This window comes from Salmo salar, chromosome 03 (genome assembly GCF_965601325.2).
Source record: "Salmo salar chromosome 03, fSalSal1, whole genome shotgun sequence".
Lineage (NCBI taxonomy): Eukaryota > Metazoa > Chordata > Actinopteri > Salmoniformes > Salmonidae > Salmo > Salmo salar.
Genome location: NC_138293.1, coordinates 28,487,607 through 28,513,218, shown reverse-complemented (window position 1 = coordinate 28,513,218; position 25,612 = coordinate 28,487,607). Strand labels below are relative to the sequence as shown.

Below are 25,612 nucleotides of genomic sequence, written 5' to 3'. Positions count from 1 at the left end.
ATTAATCTGTGTTTCAGGGTGCAGACAGGCGCAGTAGCTCACCTTCAATAACTTAATGATGCTCAATGCAGAAATCGCTCCGCCATTTCCTGGCTGCTAAAATTCTAATAGTTCGCCTAATTTCAGTTTGTGACAAAACACGCAACTGTAGTGTATAGAATCATTGTACCATCTAAATCGCTGTGAAATACATTTTCCGTAACCAAATATATTGTATTTTCAGCTGTTTGAAGCTGGTGTACAAACCTGAAAGTTAGACGCAAAAACAAATCTTAAGAACGAGAAGTATAGCAATAGCGCATATTGAACAGATCTACCGCTTCTTAGACTTGCTTTCAGTGAGAATGACAGATCCATAACACCCATTTCTATGTGAATTTGGTCGGGTCGCCCCAAAAGTTACATATTGCAGCTTTAAAGCTGCATCCTCTACCCCTCCCTCCAGTGAGTGGATGAGGGGTCAGGAGCTCAAGGGCTGATGCTGCTCCACTGCCTCCGACAGAGTGCCCAGACTGGACAGGACGGTAACAGGACAGAGTTGGGATGTCCACAACTTACAGGGCTGGAGCAGCTGATTCCCAGAGCACTGCAGACATAGATACCTGCCTGTCTACTACCTGAACCAAAGCTGCCAAGCTCCCTATTGCAGAACAGATAGGCAAATATTCATATAGTGCTGTGTTACACCAATTTGAAGTCAACTCCATGAAAGTGGGACTAGGCAGAGCAGACTGAGGTCTGTAACTCTGAGGTTTGCAGTACCATACTGGAAGAGAGTTGTGGGACTCCAGCATTACCTCCCCACTAGCATGGAGCATGGGGAGGGTTCAAGACAATCAGGTGAGCTCTTCTGTGTGATGAACCGTTAGGAAATAATCAGGCTAGACATATTTGCACATTCGTCTGGTCTGTAGTAAGACGTTTGTTCATTACCACAGATGTTTCTCTTGTTGTGGAAGTGATGGTTAAGCCATCATGATGTACTTACTGTATGTACAGGTATGTGTTGTCTGTCCTTGTGTATTGTAGTCGTTAATCTGTGGTGCTGGGATGACCCAGGGTTAAATATAGGGATTTCATATCTCTGTCTGTGCATCTTACCTTTAGGCTCAGGTGTGTTAGGCAGCTTCCACTGTGGAGGCTTAACAAGTTATAAGTAGATCTCATTGTCATTTATTATCATAGAGGGTGCAATGCTTCACTTACTCTAGTTCCTTGTTAGCAAACTACCTGATGTCGTTGTGGGGAGGGATTTTTCGGCATTTGGTAAACTTTCATGGGACTTTAAATATTGAAAATGTATGTTAAATCAGCCACGTTTTTGTATTTATTTTGTGTACATAGGAGTTAAAATATTCCTAGTTTCTGAGATTCTTACCTTGAAGTTATTCACTTAAGCCATCGGCAATTTGCCAAGTACTACTACTGCAGGTTCAGTGCTGTTCATATCTGTCAATGGAACTAATGTCAATCACGAGGATTATCTCCCAGATTGAATGCATGAACCTGAACCTGTCCACCTCTCTTCTCTACACAGTGTCAGATCCCCATTGTCTAATGTATCGCTGTAGTCTGATACAACTGATTCCTATGCATTGTGTGTGTGTGTGTGTGTGTGTGTGTGTGTGTGTGTGTGTGTGTGTGTGTGGAATGAACAGAGCAGACAGCCAGTACATGGTGATGGATGGTTCAACCACTGCCCTTGTCTTCTCTTTGGAAAACTGCCTTGCTTTCCTCAGCCAGCACATTTTACAATAGGCTGGGTGTCTATTGTCTGTAGTGTGTTAGTCTCGCTTTGCCAAACTTATGTTGTTAAACACAGCGACTGTGGTAGACTACTGTAGGGCAAACTAACTATGGCTTGAAAGGAATGAAGAGACTCCAATGATTGAGAAATGGTGCTCTTTTCATTGAAACTCTCTTGGGATGTAGCATCACATCTAATTTACAAGGAAGTCTGTAATGGAAATGGATGATGCATTGTGTTGATAAATGGCATCATTGCGAACCTCCTTTATGGAACAGTGTCTGCTCTTAGTTTTGAATACTAGGCTGCACTTTATAATTAGATGGTTCATTATGATGACATTAGACGCAATTTCCTTAGTAGTATGACAAAACACTGGTGAGCACCTCTCGTCTTAGACAGTTGGGGGAGCAATCATGGGAAAATAACATTATCGCAAAGAGAAAGTTGTTTCAAGCTAATTTGACCTTTTGATTATCATACTGTACAGGATGTCTACAGTGCAGACCTTAGTGTCAGTCTCATTGACCAGTGTCATCAGCAGCCTCATCCGGTACACATGATGGCATTGGTTACTCTGATTCCAGTAGCTTTGTGTGTGCTACCAGCAGGTTGCCTGTCATAACATTTACTCAGCTACAGGGGTGGGAATTCTCTAGTGTGCAATGCTGCTCTTGTTCTATTCCTGATTTCATATCAGATTATTTAAACAGAGATCAGCTCTTTGGCAGTTAAACAGTGAGACGTCTGTTGCTGTAAACAGCCACAGAATTCTTCAAAGGCACCGCTGGTGCTGACACACTGGAGCAGAACTGAGTACATATGGTAATCTGAGAGGGGAAGGTCATCTGAAGGTTACAGACAGTGCTGCTTTTTCAGCCTTCGTAGCACAGACAAAGGCACAAAATCCCACAGGACACATGGCAATGACAATCAACAAAACTCTGGAGATGATTTATTGACCTGTAGCAGGGCAAAGTGAACAACGGAATATTGGTTGTTTCCTAAGACAAGTATGACTGAAAATGTTAAGTGCTTTGGTCAAGTGGAAGAAACTCCCAGGAAATCCATAGTGATTCAAAAGACAAACGTTCAGATTCTCTAGACAACTGCATTTAAGCATTTCTTCACCTCTGTTTTGAGTCAGTGACACTGTTTTTTGAAATCAGGTGAATACTGATATTGAAACCAATCAGGGAGTGAGAATTCCTAACCCTTTGAAAAATAAGTCCTTTCACCAATCTTTGTCCTTCTATTGCCTTAGAGAAGTTGCCAGTAAGCATAAATACTCCAAAGGTAACCTCATTGCAGAAGAGGTTGTAGCGCTCAAAGGTCTACAAAATCACTGTAATCTTGTAGTTTGCCCTGCTGATAAGGGTGGCACTGTTGTGGTACAAAGTTATGAACAGTATCACATGGCCATTATGAGTCATTTGAACAATAGAGAATTAAATGTCCCCTTACGTGCAAACCCTACAGATTGTATTGAGATTAACATTGATGCATATATTAAGTGCTTTAGTCCATGGTTGGATTACTGAAAATGAGAGATTTCCTCATCACCCAGAATGTGCAGTTTACTATGGCCTACCTAAGAAACTGTCTGACCCTCCACTGAGGCATATAGTAAAATGATAGCCTCACGGAACCCCTATCCCAATTTTGTAGGTTTTTTATTTATTTTTTCATAAAAAAAGTTGGTTCCTCCCCTCCCAGCATTCTTGGGCGACACCAATGATGTGCTAAAGATCCTTGAGAATGTCAAAGTTGAATCTAATGACATACTTGTAACTATGGATGTTCAAATTCTTTATACAAACATCCCCTATGCAGGAGGCCTAGAAGCCCTCTCCCGCTATCTAACTTTGATCGGGGCAATCACGATGAGGAGCCACAGTGGCTTGTGGGTCTGCGTACCAGCATCCATCCACCCCTTGCAAGCAAAACATTTTAGCGGCCCTTCTCGTGACAGCGATTTATCTTTATTTTCTGAATTTTTGTAGTTAATTTCCTGCAAGTCTGCACATTTTTCCATGGGGCAGAGAGAACATTTAACTAATTGCATGCAATTCTACTCATTTTGCCATGGGGCGTAGAGGAAAAATGTACAGTTTTACAGCTACAAAAATATGAACGCAACACGTAAAGTGTCGGTCCCATATTTACTGAGACGAAATAAAAGATCCCAGAAGTATTCCATATGCACAAAAAGTTTATCTCAGAATTTGTGCATAAATTTGTTTACATCCTTGTTCGTGAGCATTTCTCCTTTGCCAAGATAATCCATCAACCTGACAGCTGTAGCATATCAGGAAGCTGATTAAACAGTATGATCATTAATAGGGCTGACCCCAACTAAAAACAAATCTTAGTAAACCAAAAGTCGCCTGTTCTTTCGACCAATCGATTGGTCTACATTTTTGACTATGTATTTTTCCATATACAGTCACACTGTGTTTTTAATAAAATCAAACATATGCATTGAGCTTGTCTGATTCTTTAAGCTTACGGTTTGATGAAATAAGACAAATGCCTGAAGAGGGTGCCAGAGATCTAGATAATCAGAATTAAAAAAAAACAACCTGACCCAACTATTCCATTCCCGCTCCTGCTGGCTTTAGCAGATTCTGCCATTATTCTCCAGACGTTTCCGGTAATAGGCTACATGAGAAATCGGCAACTTTGGAATGCCAATTTATCTTACCATTTCTACCGATCTGCGTGCCAGTTATGATTTGCATATGCTCATTTTCGTGAAACTTTCATTTAATTTATAGTAACGTCTTCATGTCTCAATCATTGTCATGTGGTCAATCATAATTCGATCTAGATCTAAATGAAAATGATGCTAACCTAAAATAACTCCTATTGCCTTTGCCAACTATGTAAAAAATCCGAGTGGATACGTCATCAGAGTGCGCAGCTGAACACTGTATGCTGGAAAACACTCGGTTTGTTATTTTTGATTAAAACAAAACCGCTATTCATTAACCCTTTCACACGTACCATCACACAGGTGTGATCATTCTACAGTGGTCCCTGAAGCGTACGATCACACCTGTGTGATTAGAACGCTTATTTAGAATGGCCAGTTTCGAATGACGCAACAATCAGCATTTGAGCTGGCCACTGTTTTTTCAGAAACTATTTACACAAACACAGTCCTTACAAAGTTATGTCCGGAATGTGAGCGTTTTTATTTTTGGATAGTTATGTGAATATCTGAACATTGTATCTATAGCATAACACAATAATCCAAACCGGAAAAATGTAGCCTAAATTTGTCCTAACGCTAAATGAGGAAATACTGACGCAACACAAGCAGTCATATTTTTATAACGCTTGGCTGACATAAAGTAGAATATGAATTAGCTAATAGCAATTACTATGTATAATTAATCACATCACGGGTGAGCTCACCATTGATGGAAATAGAGTAAAACACTTTCTAGAAATCGAAAGTAATCCGACGATGATTAGTTTCAGCGCGCCGCCATGAGTTTGGTCTATTTTATAGTATGCGTGTTGAAGGGGTGTGTCGTCTACCATCGTTCACACCCCACCATTCACTTCCTGAAGTTCTCAAAAAATGAGTGGACCCTTACTCACCTCATTTTGTTATAGCATCTTTGGTCCGACAGACCAGAGATCTAGAAACCCAGAATGCATTGTATGTCAACAAACATGGCTCCACACATAGCTGGAATTAGCTTAGCTCATCATAATCAGTACAACCTTCATAAAAGTATTTTACACACATAATAAGAAGAATTGGAATGCATGATTTATCACCGGGACTTGAAAACGTGAATAAAACATAAAATATATCAATTACCACACAAAACATTTTCTGATAGTGATTTATTGATTCAAGTGGCGCGTGCGGGCAGTCATTCACGTACCTCTCACTCCCACTCTGAGCCATTCAGTGTTGTTGTTGTTTATGCATGTTGCTAGTGAGCTAAGCTGTAGCATTAGCAGTGACTTTCAAAAGGAGACAACTCGCATGTGGAAATTCTGGAGATTTAAAAAAAATTCTGACAATGAGTCTGAGTATGAAAGTCAAGAATCAGATTCTGACAGTGACAGTGAGGAGCTGCCCCCCAGCCATTGAGAACCCTGAATCTGAGGACTCCTTATCCACTGACAAAGTCCCAGTTCCCTTTGAAGATGCTGGTGGTGATGGTAGCAGACCGACAGTGGATGAAGTACAGGAGTTCTGTGGTAGCCGGGAGGCCACCAGCCATTTCACCCCTCCTGGCCCTGCTGTTTGCTTTGATGAGTCCCAGTCTGGAGTGCAACACCCCTTGACATTTCCATCTGAGGCAGAGTGCTTCAAGTTGTTTCTGACAGAGGAGCTGGTGGGAGACATAGTAGAGGAGACCAATCGCTATGCCTTGGAGCTACAGGAGAAGAGAGAGCCAGGAATGGGGGGACAACCACAATTAGTGAAATGTATACCTTCCTGGTGACAGTCCTCATGGGGATAGTAAAGAAGAACTCCCTAAGAGAATACTAGAGCAGAGATCCTATGTTTGCAACTCCCTTCTTTGCCACCCTCTTTTCCCAAGATTGCTTCCTAGTTCTGCTGCGATGCCTGCATTTCGTCAACAATGCTACTGCCATCCTAAATTACCCGTTATACAAAATAAGAAATGTTCTTGCCGGCCTGACAATAGCATTTGGTTGAGTCTTTGTGCCATACAAGGACCTAGCATTGATGAGTATGAGGGACTTGGGGTGTCCGGGTCCGTGGTGATGACCATGCTGGCTCCTCATCTCAGCAAGGGTCACACTTTGTATGTGGACAATTGTTACAGCAGTCCCACACTCTTCCAGCATCTGCTCTCCAACAGCACAGGGGCCTGTGGCACAGCCCGGTCAAACAGGAAGGGGATGTCTGCATTTGGATGCAGAGAAGGGAGGTGGAGTTGAAGGAGAACGGTCAACAGCTGGCAGTAAAGTGGCATGACAAACGAGACATCAATGTCCTCTCCACTGTCCATACAGCAACCATGTCGGCCACAGGGAAGGTGGACCACCTGATGGGAGAGAGAAACATCAAACCAGAATGCGTGCTTGACTATAACCTCAAAATGGGGGCAGTGGATAAGGCGGACATGATAAACAGCTTTGTGGAATGCACACAACCAAGTGGTATAAGAAGATATTTTTCCATCTGATCGACGCATCCCTCAATGGCCACATAGTTCACTGCCAACTAACAGGTGAGATGATTACTGAACAAGGGATTTTTTGTAATTGGACATACAGTTCACATGCAAATCACATACAGAAACTATTATAACGTAATAAGACACTCACTTTGATAGAAACACAGCCTGGATTTGAACCAGGGTGTCTGTAGTGACGCCTCTAGCACTGAGATGCTGTGCCTTAGACAGCTGCGCCACTTGGGAGTCATAAGGCCAGAGTAGCTTCAAAGTTTAGTTTATTAAAGCGACCATTTTTAAAAAACAAGCACACACAACTTGAAAAAGCCATACATGCACATGAGTAAAATCATCAAGGATAACACACAAAGTCTGGGACTTATTTCCATTGTGGTCCTCTTGAGACAATGTGGATAGACAAGATCGAACACAGTTAAACATGGTGTGGTAGTGAAATAATAAAACAAAAATGCAGAAGAACATCTATCTCATCACAAAATTCAACACAAACTAATACTTCTCTGATGCAATTAGCATTGTTTTCCAGAGCTAATATAAGAATGTAGCTAGCTACTAAGGCATTGAGTATAACACCATAAAGGTTATGAAATGAGTAACGTTACCTCTCGTGTCCGCGGTTATAAGGAATATACACAAAAATATTATGCTACAGTGGAAACGACATAACATGACATGCAGAACTATTATAACGTAATAAGGCACTTACTTTGATAGAAACGCACACATTTCCAAAGTTATTATTGGTAATGAAAACGACTATGACTGCGATGCGGACAACAGACGGAAAATGTGAACACGGGTGTACAGGACGGGAGATGCGCAAATGTCTGGAGACTTGAACTGCACTAACAATTGGGAAGTGCTTGGGGAATTTTGTCCGGGTCACAAATGTCAAAAGAATTAATTGGTCTGTAAAAATGACTACTTTTTTTGTGAATGAATGAGGAGGCGGACCACACCACAATTCAAACTGTTAGAAAATAAGAAAACTTGTTAGAAAATAATTTGAAATTGACAAGTTGAAAACAGCCTATAAATAAAAACAGGATGCGTGTCTTGGTTTGAGGGCAGCGCGGATTAAATATACTGTTGCGTAACAATCACATTCTGGAAATGAGAGAACATTCTAACATCACATGAATAAAAAAAACTCAGGGGAAGAGAACTTAACCTCTTACATCTAGACGTTCCGCTAGCGGAACACCTGCTCCAATATCCAATGATAGGCGTGGCGCGAATTATAAATTCCTCAAAAATACAAAAACTTTAATTTTTCAAACATATGACTATTTCACAGCATTTTAAAGACAAGACTCTCCTTTATCTAACCACACTGTCCGATTTCAAAAAGGCTTTACAGCGAAAGCAAAACATTAGATTATGTCAGCAGAGTACCCAGACAGAAATAATCAGACACCCATTTTTCAAGCTAGCATATAATGTCACAAAAACCCAGAAGACAGCTAAATGCAGCACTAACCTTTGATGATCTTCATCAGATGACACACCTAGGACATTATGTTATACAATACATGCATGTTTTGTTCAATCAAGTTCATATTTATATCAAAAAACTGCTTTTTACATTAGCATGTGACGTTCAGAACTAGCATACCCCCCGCAAACTTCCGGGGAATTTACTAACAATTTACTAAATTACTCACGATAAACGTTCACAAAAAGCATAACAATTATTTTAAGAATTATAGATACAGAACTCCTCTATGCACTCGATATGTCCGATTTTAAAATAGCTTTTTGGTGAAAGCACATTTTGCAATAGTCTAAGTACATAGCCCAGCCATCACGGGCTAGCTATTTAGACACCCGGCAAGTTTAGCCTTCACCAAAATCAGATTTACTATAACAAAAATGTTATTACCTTTGTTGTCTTCGACAGAATGCACTCCCAGGACTGATACTTCAATAACAAATGTTGGTTTGGTCCAAAATAATCCATCGTTATATCCGAATAGCGGCGTTTTGTTCGTGCGTCCCAGACACTATCCGAAATGGTAAATCAGGGTCGTGCGCATGGTGCAATTCGTGACAAAAAATGTCTAAATATTCCATTACCGTACTTCGAAGCATGTCAACCGCTGTTTAAAATCTATTTTTATGCAATTTATCTCGTAAAAAAGCGATAATATTCCGACCGGGAATCTCCTTTTCGGCAAACAGAGGAAAAATCACAAAGACGGGGGCGGCCAGGGCACGCGCCTAAGCCCACAGTCCCTTGATCGGCCACTTGAGAAAGGCGATAATGTGTTTCAGCCTGGGGCTGGGATGACGACATTCAGGTTTTTCCCGGGCTCTGAGCGCCCATGGAAGACGTAGGAAGTGTCACGTTAGAGCAGAGATCCTTTGTAAAAGATAGAGATGGCAAAGAAGTTCAAGAAATGGTCAGACAGGCCACTTCCTGTACAGAATCTTCTCAGGTTTTGGCCTGCCAAATGAGTTCTGTTATACTCACAGACACCATTCAAACAGTTTTAGAAACGTTGGAGTGTTTTCTATCCAAAGCTAACAATTATATGCATATTCTAGTTTCTGGGCAGGAGTAATAATCAGATTAAATCGGGTACGTTTTTTATCCGGCCGTGAAAATACTGCCCCCTAGCCATAACAGGTTAAATAAAGGTGAAATAAAAAAATAAATTACTCCCTTCACAGAACAGCGCAAACTGGCTTTAACCAGAATAGAAAGAGTGGGAGGCCCCTGTGCACAACTGAGCAAGAGGACAAGTACATTAGTGTCTAGTTTGAGAAACAGACTCCTCACAAGTCCTCAACTGGCAGCTTCATTAAATAGTACCCGCAAAACACCAGTCTCAATGACAACAGTGAAGAGGCGACTCCGGGATGCTGGCCTTCTAGGCAGAGTTGCAAAGAAAAAGACATATCTCAGACTGGCCAATAAAAATGAAAGATTAAGGTGGGCAAAATAACACAGACACTGGACAGAGGAACTCTGCCTAGAAGGCCAGCATGTTTTTCTTAGAAATTTCTTTTTTTTTTTTTAAATGTATGTGGCCCCAAATTTTTGAATGGTAGTGTATGTCGTGTAGAAATCCGAAGAGGGTGGCCAGCAGAGATAGGTGGGAGGGGCTGATGGTTGGGATGTGGAATTGGAGACAAGTGGGAGTGGAGTTGATGGGTGGGAGATTGAATGCTGGTCAAAGAAAAAAATAAAAATAAAGTAAAAATAAAATATAATAAAATGTACGTTTGAATGATACTGAGGGGCAGTGTTTTTACAGCTAATGCCGGTTTGCCTGAGGCTGATGCCGTGCAGGTGTTTGTACACATGCATATACACACACTCTCATTCAATACACACATACACGGACACACACACGTTAATACTGCCAGACATGCAATCAAACATAAACAGTTGGCCTTGCTGTTATGATTTTGGTTGTCCTTGATGTCCTTATTTTTATTTTTTTTGTGTTGTTGTTTCTGTTTTCCTTTTTCTTTTTTCTCTTTAGTTAATTTTGTTAGTGCATGGGGGGGGGGGGGTTAAAAAACATGTAAAAAAAAAAAATATCCTTTGGGATTGTGGGAGGGGTCTCAGATGGTTGAGGGGCAGCTCTTGGGGAACTGTGGGGGGATCTTGGAGGGTTCGGGTCCCCGTTTTTGGCCTTGTGGGAGATATGTCGACGTGCCCTTGAGCAGGGCATTGACCCTGGATGCTTCTGTGTGTTGCTCTGAATGGGAGTCTGTTGGATGACTGGTGTGGTATAGTTGTTGCGCGGCTTCACTGCACGTATATTGATAGTAAAAAATAAATAAAATACTATTCAAAATAGCCTACATAAAGCCAACAAATAAAAACATTGCAGGTAGAAAATATCCTGATAAAAATAAATGTCCTATAAATCACATTGGCTACACATGGCCTCTATGCAATGAACTTGAAACATTGTATTAACTTGGGTCCAGCCCTGAAGATTGTCCAAGCAAACATGCAACATTGTATAAAATATTCTAGGCCCTCAGAGTTTCCTGCTCCAGTGAGCTCGGGACAGACAGAGCTGTAGGCTATTTCTGCAAGGGATAAGAAGCAGTGCTTGACTTGGGCAGGAGCTCACTGGAGCTGAGTACCAGCACCACAGATTTTCTACTACTTGAGCTCCTGTTTCTCTTTATAGAATATAGTATTGTGGAGCTCCTGCACCCAAATATAAACAGTACCAGCATCCAAAATGAGTACCAAAACCCATTTCAGTCCAAGTCAAGCACTGATAAGTAATCAGGTAGGCCTATTTTAAAACCTTTCCACTGGATCAGTGTGTGATGTTTTTCCCTTTCACGTAAGTGGTTATCGAAAGGTAGAGAGCTGGAAATATTTTTCAAATGCATTGAGGAACTATTGTAATTCTCAATGGATGTAAAAACAGACTTTGTTTGCTTGGTGTTTGAGGTGATGCATTAAGCCAATCAGAAATACCATCTGATCCCCAAATAGGCACATTTATACAGTGTATTCGAACCCATTGACTTTTCCCCCCCAAAATTACGTTACAGCCTTTTTCTAAAATGTGTTATTGTTTTTTTCCCCTCATCAATCTACACACGATAACCCATAATGACAAAGCGAAAACCGATTTTTAGACATTTTAGCACATTTATTAAAAATACAAAATGGAAATATTACATTTACATAATTATTCAGACCCTTTACTCAGTACTTTGTTAAAGCACCATTGGCAGCGATTACAGCCTCGAGTCTTCTTGCGTATGCCGCTGCAAGCTTGGCACACCTGTATTTGCGGAGTTTCTCCCATTCTTCTCTCCAGAGATGTTCGATCGGGTTCAAGTCTGGGCTCTGGCTGGGCCACTCAAAGACATTCAGAGACTTGTCCCAAAGCCATTCCTATATTGTCTTGGCTGTGTGCTTAGGGTAGTTGTCCTGTTGGAAGGGGAACCTTCAACCCAGTTCCTGAGCGCTCTCCGAGTCCCTGCCGCTGAAAGACATCCCCACAGCATGATGCTGCCACCACCATGCTTCACTGTAGGGATGGAGCCAGGTCTCCTCCCAATGTGACACTTGGCATTCAGGCCAGAGTTAAATCTTGGTTTCATCAAACCAGAGAATCTTGTTTCTCATGGGCTGAGAGTCTTTAGGTGACTTTTGGCAAACTCCAAGCAGGCTGTCATGTGCTTTTTACTGAGGAGTGGCTTCTGTCTGGCCACTCAACCACGAAGGCCTGATTGGTGGAGTGCTGCAGAGATGGTTGTTCTTCTGGAAGTTTCTCCCATCTCCACAGAGGAGCTCTGTCAGAGTGACCATCGGGTTCTTGGTCACCTCCCTGACAAGGCCCTTCTCCCCTGATTGCTCAGTTTGGCTGGGTGGCCAGCTCTGTGAAGAGTCTTGGTGGTTCCAAACTTCTTCCATTTAAGAATGATGGAGGCCGCTGTCTTCTTGGGAACATTCAATGCTGCAGAAATGTTTTGGTACCCTTCACCAGATCTGTGCCTTGACACAATCCTGTCTTGGTGCTCTACAGACAATTCCTTTGACCTCATGCCTTGGTTTTTGCTCTGGCATGTACTGTCAACTGTGGGACCTTAAATAGACAGGTGTGTGCCTTTCCAAATCCTGTACAATCAATTGAATTTACCACAAGTGGACTCCAATCAAGTTGTAGAAACATCTCAAGGATGATCAATGGAAACAGGATGCACCGGAGCTCAATTTCGAGTTTCATCGCAAAGGGTCTGAATATTTATGTAAATTAGGTATTTCTGTTAGGGATGCATCGATATGAACTTTTTTGGCCAATACCGATATCCAATATTTTCCTTGTCAAAAAAATCTGATACCGATATTTAAAATTTTAGCTACCTTTTTTAAAAACATTTTAGTACAGTTAAACAGTTGAAAAACACACACGCTGACCCCAAAAATGATTTTGTTGGCATTTACGTATGTCCCCATTACCAGTAAAACATAAACAAAACCTATTTCTTTCACTTACTTTCTGTGCTGTTTAGTTGTGCATTTGTTCAGTCGTTTAATTCTCAACCAGGATTTCATTATACATGTCTAGCAGTGAAGTTTCAGCTCGTGGCCTCTTCTGTCGTGGGTCCTCTTCCTCGGTATGCACTGTCACTGTGTCTGTTTCCATATTGTCCAGCTGTGTCTAACATTTCACGTAAACCCTGTTTTTTTTGTCTGCATCAAAGTAGCGGTCCTTGTACCTAGCATCGAGCGTGCTGGCAACACAGTAAAGAGGCTCAGAGAGAATGCCACCGAATCGCTTGTTCACAGCCTCTAGTAAATCAAATCAAATTTTATTGGTCACATACAAGTGATTAACATGTTATTGCAGGTGTAGCGAAATGCTTGTGCTTCTAGCTCCGACAGTGCAGAAATATCTAACAAATTACCCAACATATACACACATCTAAGTATGAATGAATTAAGACTATATACATATGGACGGGCTATTTCAGAGCGGAACGGACTAAGATGTATAGAATACAGTATATACATATGAGATGAGTAATGCAAAATATGTAAACATTATTAAAGTGACTAGTGTTCCATTCCTTAAAGTGGCCAGTGATTTCTGGTCTATGCCTATAGGCAGCAGCCTCTAATGTGCTTGTGATGGCTATTTAACAGAATTTAACGGTCTGATGACCTTGAGATAGAAGCTCTTTCTCAGTCTCTCGGTCCCAGCTTTGATGTACCTGTACTGACCTCGCCTTCTGGATGATAGCGGGGTGAACAGGCAGTGGCTCAGGTGGTTGATGTCCTTGATGATCTTTTTGGCCTTCCTGTGACATCGGGTACTGTAGATGTCCTGGAGGGCAGGCAGTGTGCCCTGGGTGACGCGTTGGGCAGACCGCACCACCCACTAGAGAGCCTTGCGGTTGCGAGTGGTACAGTTGCCATACCAGGCCGTGATACAGCTCTACAGGATGCTTTAAATTGTGCATCTGTAAAAGTTTGTCAGAGTTTTGGGTGACAAGCCCAATTTCTTTAGCCTCCTGGGGTTGAAGAGGCGCTGTTACGCCTGCTTCAGCACACTGTCTGTGTGGGTAGTAAAGTACTTTTGCAAGATTTAACCGTACGGGTTTTGTGGTATTGAAAGATACAAATGTTGCATATGGCCTTTTTGTTATCTTCCTTTGAAACTTCAAAATAGATCCACACAGCAGACGTGGGCTAGGTTAGGAATGCTGTGTTGCATGTGTAGCGCTGTATTTGTCGTGGCGTCATTACATCATCTATCTACGTTATATTGGTATGCACGTCAGCTTTGACATCGGTTTTGCACATCGCTGATAAACTAGACATCGGGCCGATGTTGGCATTTTTAGCTAATATCGGCCTATTCCGATATGCTTACTGATTTTTATATCGTGCATCTATAATTTAAGTTTTTTTTTAAATAAGCAACAATTTCTCAACCTGTTTTATGGTGTATTGTGTTAAGATTGAGCAAATCAGTTTTAGAGAAAAGCTGTAACGTAACAAAATGTGGAAAAAGTCAAGGGGTCTGAATACTTTCTCACTGTATGCCTACATTTGCGCGCAGGCCATGTAGCCTTTCGGCCTACTTCTATGCGTGTGTGTCCTTACTCAACATTAACAGGAGCGCTCAAACAAAAGACAATTCGCTAAATTGACAAAACTCATAAATGGAGTGAAATTAACCAAAACTTGTTTCTTGCAACATTTTCCAGAGTGCACAACCTATGCTACAGTTTATCCACTCCTGAAATGATAATGGGAGTCCTGGAATAATAATACTGAATGCATTAACAGAAATGACTGTAACCAAAGTAACCAACATTGTAGATTAGGAATGAACAGTAAATGTACTACTGGTGATATATGTAATGGAGAATTGAAATAACACTAACAATTCACACAATGAAGTTATGAAACAATGAATGTGCAAAAATTGGCAGGAGAGACCGCATTCTGGAGAGAGAAGTGCATTGTGCATCTGTAGCGCGTGGTCAATCCTACATCTGCATTGGCCATGCAGCATTTACGGTGATACGGCCTCAGCAGAAGTCGGGGCATTCATACTTCTTGCACTTTGCGGAGCAGTGCAGAGCGTTTGTCAAGGAAGTGAGTTTGTGTTTTCTCCAGGATGTACCGCCCCCACCTACAGTCAACCAATCATGTCAATGCGGAGCTATACAGAGGCCTGTGCATTGTTTAAAAATCTGGAAAGCGCATGTCGATGCGGTATGGAGCTCGATTTGGTCTTTGCATGCCTCTGGAGGCTCCGCAATTGTGTCACACTCTCCATATGGAGGCTCCAACCACATTTTCGGATCAAGCATAAATTGGCTTTTAGTCTAGGCTTCCACAAGGGATTAGTTCACTGAGATGGGCGCAAATATATATTTGTTACTGCTCGACTAAAACAATCTCGGTCGACCAACAGCCTAACAACCAAACAATCGACCAGTCGACTAATTGGGGTCAGCACTAATCATTACACCGGTGCACCTTGTGCTGGGGACAATAAAAGACCACTGTAAAATGTGCAGTTTTGTCACACAGCACAATGCCGCAGATGTCTCAAGTTTTGAGGGAGTGTGCAATTGGCATGCTGACTGCAGGAATGTCCACCAGAGCTGTTGCCTGAGATTTGAATGTTTATTGCTCTACCATAAGCCGCCTCCAACGTTGTTTTAGAGAATTTGGCAGTACATCCAAACGGCCTCACAGCTGCAGAGCATGTGTATGTAGATTTGTGGGCAAGCGGTTTCCTGATGTCAATGTTGTGAACAGAGTGCCCCATGGTGGCGGTGGGGCTATGGTATGGGCAGGCGTAAGCTACGGACAGCGAACACAATTGCATTTTATCGATGGCAATTTGAATGCACAGAAATACCGTGACGAGATCCTGAGGCCCATTTGTGAGGCCAGTTTTTTTTAAGGATATCTTGCCAGTCATGTGAAATCCATAGATTGAAAAAGTTAATCCTTTACGTCCCAATAGCTTGTTCTTGTTAGCGCTTTCTTAACCTCTTGGGGCTAGGTGGGACGCTAGCGTGCCACCCGTGGTGCACTCCATCAACAGCAGGTGCATTTCAAGAGCGGCAAATTTGAATCCAAATAAATGTCAAAATTCAAATTTTTCAAAAATACAACTATGTTACACCATTTGAAAGATAAACATCTCCTTAATCTAACCACGTTTTACGATTTCAAAAAGGTTTTACGGCGAAAGCATAAATTTAGAGTATGTTAGGACAGTACATTTACAAGAGTTGTGTGTAATGTTTTGTCAAGTCAAAGACAGGGTCACCAAAACCATAAAACCAGCTAAAATGATACACTAACCTTTTACAATCTCCATCAGATGACACTCCTAGGACATTATGTTAGACAATGCATGCATTTTTAGTTCTATCAAGTTCATATTTATATACAAAAACAGCGTTTTACTATGGCATTGATGTTGAGGAAATCGTTTCCCTCCAATAACCGGCAGTCAAGTCAGCGTCACAAATTAAATAATTAAAATTAGAAAACATTGGTAAAATATTATATTGTCATTTAAAGAATTATAGATTTACATCTTTTGAACGCAATCAACTTGCCAGATTTAAAAATAACCTTACTGGGAAATCACACTTTGCAATAATCTGAGCACTGTGCCCAGAAAAATACGCGTTGCGATACAGACTAGACGTCATGTTGGGGAGATCTAAAATCGAAAATACTATGTAAATAATCCATTACCTTTGATTCTCTTCATCAGATGTCACTTCCAGGTATCACAGGTCCATAACGAATGTAGTTTTGTTCAAAAAAGCTCATCATTTATGTCCAAAAATCTCCGTCTCGTTAGCACATGATGTAAGCCAGCCGGACTTCTCGTCATGAACGAGGGGAAAAAATATATTTCCGTTCGTTCAAACATGTCAAACGTTGTATAGCATAAATCATTAGGGCCTTTTTTAACCAGAACATGAATAATATTCAAGGTGGACGAATGCATAGCCTTTTATAACGTATTGGAACGAGGGTACCCAACATGAAGTAGCGCGCCAGGTGTCTAATGGGACATCACCGTTCCATGGCTCTTGTTCGGTCAGATCTCCCTCCAGAAGACTCAAAACACTTTGTAAAGGCTGGTGACATCTAGTGGAAGCAATAGGAAGTGCCAAAATATTCCTAAACCCCTGTGTTTTTCAATGGGATAGGTTTAAACTCAATACAACACATCAGGTATCCACTTCCTGTCAGAAAATGTCTCAGGGTTTTGCCTGCCAAATGAGTTCTGTTATACTCACAGACACCATTCAAACAGTTTTGGAAACTTTAGAGTGTTTTCTATCCATATATAATAAGTATATGCATATTCTAGTTACTGGGTAGGATTAGTAACCAGATTAAATCGGGTACATTTTTTTTATCCAGACGTGCAAATGCTGCCCCCTAGACCCAACAGGTTAAGGCTGCTCCAAAACTTCCGTCGGCTGCGGGACTCCTCTTTCAATAAAATGCATTTTTTTTTTAATTTAGGTTCGTTCAAACATGTCAAACGTTGTATAACATAAATCTTTAGGGCCTTTTTCAACCAGAGCTCCAATAAGATTCAAGGGGGACGATTGCATTGTCTTTCAAAACGTTTCGAAAGGGGAGGGTAGCCAGGGGCGCCGGCGTCATAATGGTGATGGCCCTCCTCATGTGACCACTTTCCACAGCGTCTCATTCAGTCAGTTTTCACAGTAGGAGACTCAAACCACTTTGTAAAGACTGGGGACATCTAGTGGAAGCAATAGGAAGTGCTCAATGAACCATTGCTCACGGTGTGATTAATAGGCAAAGTGATGAAGTTGAGTCCGCAATTCAGAATTCCACATCCTGTTACGATCGGTCTCGGGGTTTTGACTGCCATATGAGTTCTGTTATACTCACAGACACCATTCAAACAGTTTTATAAACTTTAGGGTGTTTTCTATCCACAAGTATTAATTATATGCATATCCTAGCTTCTGAGTTTGAGTAGGAGGCCGTTTAAAATGGGCACACATTTTTTTCAAAAATCGCTGTAGCGCCCCCTATCCTAGGCGACCGTCAAGAGGTTAATGACTCCAACCTAAGTGTATTTAAAACCAATTACTTTTAGACTTTTTTACTCAAGTAGTGTTTTCTTGGGTGACTTTCACTTTTACCTTAATAGATAATGACTCGAGTATCTTTTCTTTTACTGAAGTATGACAATTGAGTACTTTTTCCACCACTGTACGCGAGTGCCAGTCATGGCTCAGCCTCAACCTTAAAATTCTGGGGAATTGAGAAAGTTTCTCTTACCTCCAGAGGGGGCAATATTGTGAAGAAATTGTTAGAGAAAGGCACTTTGGCTCAACTGCTTAGATTGCGTCAAGCCAAAGGGTCTGAATGCAGAGCTCTCTTTCTCATCTTTTTTGTAAATGCGTTTTTCTTAGTTTGTCTCTTTCTTTTGTTATTAAAGTGGAATGTATATGTAGGAATCTTGAATGATGTTCATACTCTTGTATGAATAACCTGTTTAGTTGCTACTCCTGACAGTGTTGACATTATTGACATGTTTGATTGACATGACAAGTGGGACACTCCAATGCAAGGGTATATTGGTGACTCCAACCCTTTTCCTACTCAAGGCTCTGATGAAAGTGATTCATGCTGAAACGTAAGCCTATTGTTTGTTTGTCCCATCAATAAATCTATAAGATTTATGCAGAAACAGAATGCTCCTTTTTCTTTATTCTCCTTCTTAGTCACCAGTTGAAGTATCCTGGGGTAAGGAATGTTTTTGGGGGATTTTGAAGTCCCTCAGTCGAGCACTTGATTCCCCTTTTGTGAGCTGAAGCGTGTTTGGCTATCCGTTTTTTCCATTGTACAGTAGAGGTTTGTTTTATCTTACGCTATCACGTTTTCTGTTCTCTCCCAGGAGATAACACTCCCAGAGAGAGCAGCCCTTTCATCAACAACACTGACCACGACCAAGAAAACTACTACGATGGCAAGAACATGGCTCTCTTTGAGGTATACCACATGTCAATGCTTTTGATATTATAATGTAATTAATTACCACATACATTTTATGCCACTTAATCTAAAGTGGGAGCTAAATGCTTACCTGGATTATGTTGTTGTAGACTACATATCATCCAAACATCTGTTGTGTTAGTTTGTTGTATACTTGGATGTCTTCAATGCCATGGTGTTCTGATTTCAATGTCGTCGTGTCCTTATTGACAGGAAGAGATTGAGAGCAACCCCATGGTGTCCTCTCTCCTCAACAAGCTGGCCAACTACACCAACCTCACCCAGGGCGTCACTGAGCACGAGGAGTACGAGAATGAGGAGGGGGTCACAAAGATTACAGTCAAGGTACTACAGTATGACCGTTCTCATCCCAGTGGGTACTTTGTGGGAGACGTTGCTAAAGAGGTACGGTAGAAGACAGACATTGTATTAACTCTCAATCCACTTGACAAGGACATTGTTCTTGGATCAGAAAAAAGTGCTCTATTATCATGCAAACCAACCTTGGTTGGTGAGCGTGATGGCTATTCAGCAGCTCGTCTGAGAACAGAGTGAGAATTTGAGAATATAATAAAGCATTCTTGTGACCACAGGCTGAGTTCTCTCAGGCTTATTTTTGTTACAACTGATGCCAGGCCTTGAGCAAACTTCTTCTATAGCTGCCTTCACATCCTTCTAGCCGTTGCTACCAATCCCATCCAAAGAAATACCCCTACTGTTGCTCTTCAGCGTCAGAGCACCACCGCAAGGCCACAGAAACCATACCTCTGCCCCCTGACAATTACTCCAGCACATCTCCCTGCTGGAGATCTGATTGGCTTGGGGAGGGAGGTTTTGGAGACGAAGAGTGGATCATAAAGATGCCACTCCAGGTTGTGAATGGTCTATGAACAAGGGCCACATTGACCCTGGTAAAAAGGCGTACAGGAGAACCAACAGCAGTATTGCGAGAGGGCTGTGTTGTCTTATGGGATATATGGTATGTACTTTACTGTATTTACGCAGCGGCTTCTTTTTTTGGGGGGGGGGGGCTGTTGATGTGATTGTAGGTGTGATTTTGCAGGGTTCTCTGATCTCAAAAGAGTGGAGGGGCGTTGTAACTTTGGAATGTTGAATTGCATTGTGGGGCATACCTGGGGGGGGGGGGCGCTTGTGTCATCAACCGGTGGATGACACACTGAAATTGTTCATTTATCCTGTGGTGATCAGGGTATGGATTGTAATGGCTGTGATGAGGTCAAACAGATCATTGTAAAGGTAGCCAATAACTGTACGCTGTGCTTGGGTGTTATATTTGTATCGTCCTGCTTTCTGAATTACATACACACAGAACAGATATAGTATTATTTTACTGAATCGTTCTGTTGATTTTTCTGAAGGACTGCAAGGGTCTCAACATGATGTTTTCAACTTAAAATACTTTTCTGTTATTATATGTGAGCATGAATGGGTAAATGCTGAGAAAGGGCTGAAAACCGAGGAAGGATTAATCTTAGTTAACCCAGATCTAGAATCTTGCGTAATTAGTACCAGTAATGTTTACGTAGTCTGTCCACGAGAGATTAAGGAAGGATCCACTTCTTAAATGCAGAAAGCACATTGCAATGTATTGTATGAGCAATAAATCTGTCAACTCACTGTCTGAAATGCATGCCAATGCAAACTTAATCCTATGTTCACTCTCTTCATAGACTCCAGAAATATAATTATTAAAGTTCAAAATTCCAAACTGTGACGCACATTCATTCTGCAGTAAATTTGTCAGTTGTGTTTACATAATGTTATCAGACAATATTTGTAAAAATTAACTTACAAACACAGGAAGATGGATGGGGGATGGAACAGGCTTAAAACAAAACAACTTGTGTGGTGAGAATATTTGTTGGAGGATTGGCGTGGTATGGTTTGCATGTGACGGTATTGTATATGTTTAGTGTAGTGAGTAACCCAGCTAAATGATGGGGTTTCCTGATACTGGGTTTGAATCATATCACTACAGGGCACAGTTAAGCAGCTGACCTCACACCATTGACTTCACCATTGTTGTTTTTTTATGCTGCCAGTGACCGCATTCCAAATGAGACGGTTTGATGGTTGCGAATGAGCCAATTTTAATATAAACATTTACCAAATAGTGTACAGCTATGTTAATATTCTGCCAACTCTTAATGCCCACATTACATTTGTAGACCAAAAATTATCTGGGGAATAACGCCAATTGTAATCTCAGCTGTAAGATGTATTGTGTAGGAGACTTAATCAAGCTAGTCGTCTTGACTACTTTGTTTCTTTCTCTCTTGCATCAAAGGTATGGATAGGAGGCAGAATGCAATCGGGCCATCATCTAATTGGCCTTAACCACGTAACTGTTACAGAATTTCCACGTGGACGGGGATATCGGAATTTTATCCAAGTCTACTGGAGGATAATTTTTTCTTAGCTAATAATTTATAACAGTATTTTATCAGTGCAAAAAAGGTTCAGCAAATCCCTTTATTATTTGGGATACCTTTTTAAATGTACCATCAGAGGTCATTCAATTCAATATTTGTAAGTAAAAAAAAAAAAAACATTTTTCTGTCTAAAGAAAGAAGACAGACAAGGGAAATATACAAACTAATAGTACAGGTAGATGGCAATAAAATTGGTAATACAGAGACACAAAACAAGTTGGAGGAAAAACCAGAAGAACTGGAGGAATTTATTTAAGAATGATCTAATGTAATCTATTACAAAAATAAAGCAAACTGGATAGAATATGGAGAAAAATGCAACAAATTCTTCCTGAATCGCCAACACATCTACTTTGTGCATGACACAAGTAATTTTTCCAACAATTGTTTACAGACAGATTATTTCACTTATAATTCACTGTATCACAATTCCAGTGGGTGAGAAGTTTACAAACACTAAATTGACTGTGCCTTTAAACAGCTTGGAAAATTCCAGAAAATTATGTAATGGCTTCAGAAGCTTCTGATAGGCTAATTGACATCATTTGAGTCAATTGGAGGTGTACCTGTGGATGTATTTCAAGGCCTACCTTCAAACTCAGTGCCTCTTTGCTTGACATCATGGGAAAATCAAAAGAAATCCGCCAAGACCTCATAAAATAAATTGGAGACCTCTGCAAGTCTGGTTCATCCTTGGGAGCAATTTCCAAATGCCTGAAGGTACCATGTTCATCTGTACAAACAATAGTACGCAAGTAAAAACACCATGGGACCACGCAGCCATCATGCCGCTCAGGAAGGAGACGCATTCTGTCTCCTAGAGATGAATGTACTTTGACGCGAAAAGTGCAAATTAATCCCAGAACAGTAGCAAAGGACCTTGTGAAGATGCTGGAGGAAACGGGTACAAAAGTATCCATATCCACAGTAAAACGAGTTCTGTGTCGACATAACCTGAAAGGCTGCTCAGCAAGGAAGAAGCCACTGCTCCAAAACCGTCATAAAAAAGCCAGACTACGGTTTGCAACTGCACATGGGGACAAAGATCATACTTTTTGGAGAAATGTCTTCTGGTCGGATGAAACAAAAATGGAACTGTTTGGCCATAATGATCATTGTTTTGTTTGGAGGAAAAAGGGGGAGGCTTGCAAGCCGAAGAACACCATCCCAACCGTGAAGCATGGGGGTGGCAGCATCATGTTGTGGGGGTGCTTTGCTGCAGGAGGGACTGGTGAACTTCACAAAATAGATGGCATCATGAGGTAGGAAAATTATGTGGATATATTGAAGCAACATCTCAAGACATCAGTCAGGAAGTTAAAGCTTGGTCGCAAATGGGTCTTCCAAATGGACAATGACCCCTAGCATACTTCCAAAGTTGTTGCAAAATGGCTTAAGGACAACAAAGTCAAGGTATTGGAGTGTCCATCACAAAGCCCTGACCTCCAATCCTATAGAAAAATCTTGGGCAGAACTGAAAAAGCATGGGCGAGCAAGGAGACCTAAAACCCTGACTCGGTTACACCAGCTCTGTCAGGAGGAATGGGCCAAAATTCATCCAACTTATTGTGGGAAGTTTTTGGAAGGCTACCCGAATTGCTTGACCCAAGTTAAACAATTTAAAGGCAATGCTACCAAATACTAATTGAGTGTATGTAAACTTCTGACCCACTGGGAATGTGATGAAAGAAATTAAAGCTGAAATTAATCATTCTCTCTACTATTATTCTGACATTTCACATTCTTAAAATAAAGTGGTGATCCTAACTGACCTAAAACAGGGAATTTTTACTAGGATTAAATGTCAGGAATTGAGAAACTGAGTTTAAATGTATTTTGCTCAGGTGTATGTAAACTTCTGACTTCAACTGTAAGTATCAAGCCTTTTTAGATATACTCAAAGCTCCTTTATTAGCATGTTTTAACTACTCCTATAGAAATGGTACTCTGTCAGGTACTCAGCAGGAAAGTCTGGTTTCACTATTATTAAAACAAGACCCAGATTGCAAATATAAAGATCTGGAAGCCTCTTCAATTTTTTCATGATAATACTGAAAAATACTAATGAAATGCATAGCACTCAGAATTAATAAGTTTTTACCAGGTATTGTTCATCCTTATCAGAGTTTTTTTTTACATGGATTATACATTGGAGATAATGTACATACACCACTAGAAGTAATAGAACAACATGAAACATCTAAGAAACCAGGCCTGGTATTTATAACAGATTTTGAAAAGGCCTTTGATAAAGTAGGACTGGATTTTATATACAGTGCATTTGGAAAGTTTTCAGACCCCTTGACTTTTTTATGTCTCGGAGCTCTACGGACAATTCCTTCGACCTCATGGCTTGGTTTTTTCTCTGACATGCACTGTCAACTGTGGGACCTAATTTAGACAGGTGTGAGCCTTTCCAAATCATGTCCAATCAGTTAAATTTACCACAGGTGGACTCCAAGTTGTAGAAACATCTCAAGGATGATCAATGGAAACAGTATGCACCTGAGCTCAATTTCAAGTCTCATAGCAAAGGGTCTGAATACTTACAGTACCTGTCAAAAGCTTGGACACACCTACTCATTCAAGGGTTTATTCTTTATTTTTACTATTTTGTACATTGTAGAATAATAGTGAAGACATCCAAACCATGTGATAACACATATGGAATCATGTGGTAACCAAAAAAGTGTTAAATAAATCTAAATATATTTTAGATTCTTCAAAGTAGCCACCCTTTGCCTTGATGACAGCTTTGCACCCTCTTGGCATTCTCTCAACCAGCTTCACCTGGAATGCTTTTCCAACAGTCTTGAAGGAGTTCACACATGCTGAGCACTTGTTGGCTGCTTTTCCTTCACTCTGCGGTCCAACTCATCCCAAACCATCTCAATTCGGTTGAGATTGGGTGATTGTGGAGGCCAGGTCATCTGATGCAGCACTCCATCACTTTCCTTCTTGGTCAAATAGCCCTTACACAGCCTGGAGGTGTGTTGGGTCATTGTCCTGTGGATAAACAAATTATAGTCCCACTGAGCGCATACCAGATGGGATGGCATATCGCTGCAGAATGCTGTGGTAGCCATGCTGGTTAAGCTACAATTTATAACTTATCCTTTGTAGCAGAGGTAACTCTGGATCTTCCTTTCCTGTGGTGGTCCTCATGAGAGCCAGTTTCATCATAGCGCTTAATGGTTTTTGCGACTGCACTTGAAGAAACTTTCAAAGTTCTTGAAATTGTCTGCATTGACTGACCTTCATGTCTTAAAGTAATGATGGACTCTCTTTGCTTATTTGAGCTCTTTTTGCCATAATATGGACTTGGTCTTTTTACCAAATAAAGCTATCCTCTGTATACTAACCCTACCTTGTCACAATTTAACTGATTGGCTCAAACACATTAAGAAGGAAAGAAATTCCACAAATGAACTTTTAACAAGGCACATCTGTTAATTGAAATGTATTCCATGTGACTTCCTCATGATGCTGATGAGAGAATTCCAAGAGTGTGCAAAGCTGTCATCAAAGCAAATTGTGGCTACTTTGAAGAATGTCAAATAAACAAATCAAAATATATTACCTATTACCTTTTCGCTCTCTACATGATTCCATATGTGTTATTTCATAGTTTTGATGTCTTCACTATTATTCTACAATGTAAAAATAAAGGAAATCCCTTGAATGCGTAGATGTGTCCAAGCTTTTGACTGGCACTGTATGTAAATAAGGTATTACAGTTTTTGATTTGTAATAATTTTGCCGAAATGTCTAAACCTGTTTTCGCTTTGTCATTATGGGGTATTGTGTGTAGATAAGGCTGTAACGTAACAAAATATGGAAAATTGAAGGGGTCTGAATCCTTTCTGAATGCACTGTTTTAAATATTAGTGAGTCTCTTATAAAATGGGTAAAAGTAATGTATAGCAACCCCAGGTGTAAAATAGTAAATAACAGCTACTTCTCAGAGTTTTGAATTGTCAAGAGGAGTTAATCAAGGGGGTCCGCTGACACCATATATATTCTTTATGGCCATCAAAATGCTAGCTATTAAAATCAAATAACATTAGAGGATTATAAATCCGAGGCTTAAAAACAAAAGTGTCCATGTATGCCGATGACTCAAGTTTTATATTAAGTCTGCAAGCTAGATCCCTGCAATGTCTCATTAAAGATCTAGATAACTTTTCTGGACTCTCTG

General features: G+C 40.8%; 1 protein-coding gene across 3 annotated transcripts in view; it reads left to right on the top strand.

Annotated features, from left to right (window-relative positions):
* Positions 1–25,612, top strand: part of LOC106599281 (solute carrier family 12 member 7) — a 101,256-nt gene that overhangs the window by 38,420 nt on the left and 37,224 nt on the right. For 2 of the 3 annotated variants that reach the window (XM_014190430.3, XM_014190432.3), the window contains exons 2-3: positions 18,864–18,958; positions 19,175–19,306. In XM_014190430.3, coding sequence (XP_014045905.1) covers positions 18,864–18,958; positions 19,175–19,306 — 227 coding nt within the window. Of the gene's footprint in view, positions 1–562; positions 841–18,863; positions 18,959–19,174; positions 19,307–25,612 lie in introns of those variants that run through there. The other variant, XM_045714692.2, reaches the window with a different exon arrangement.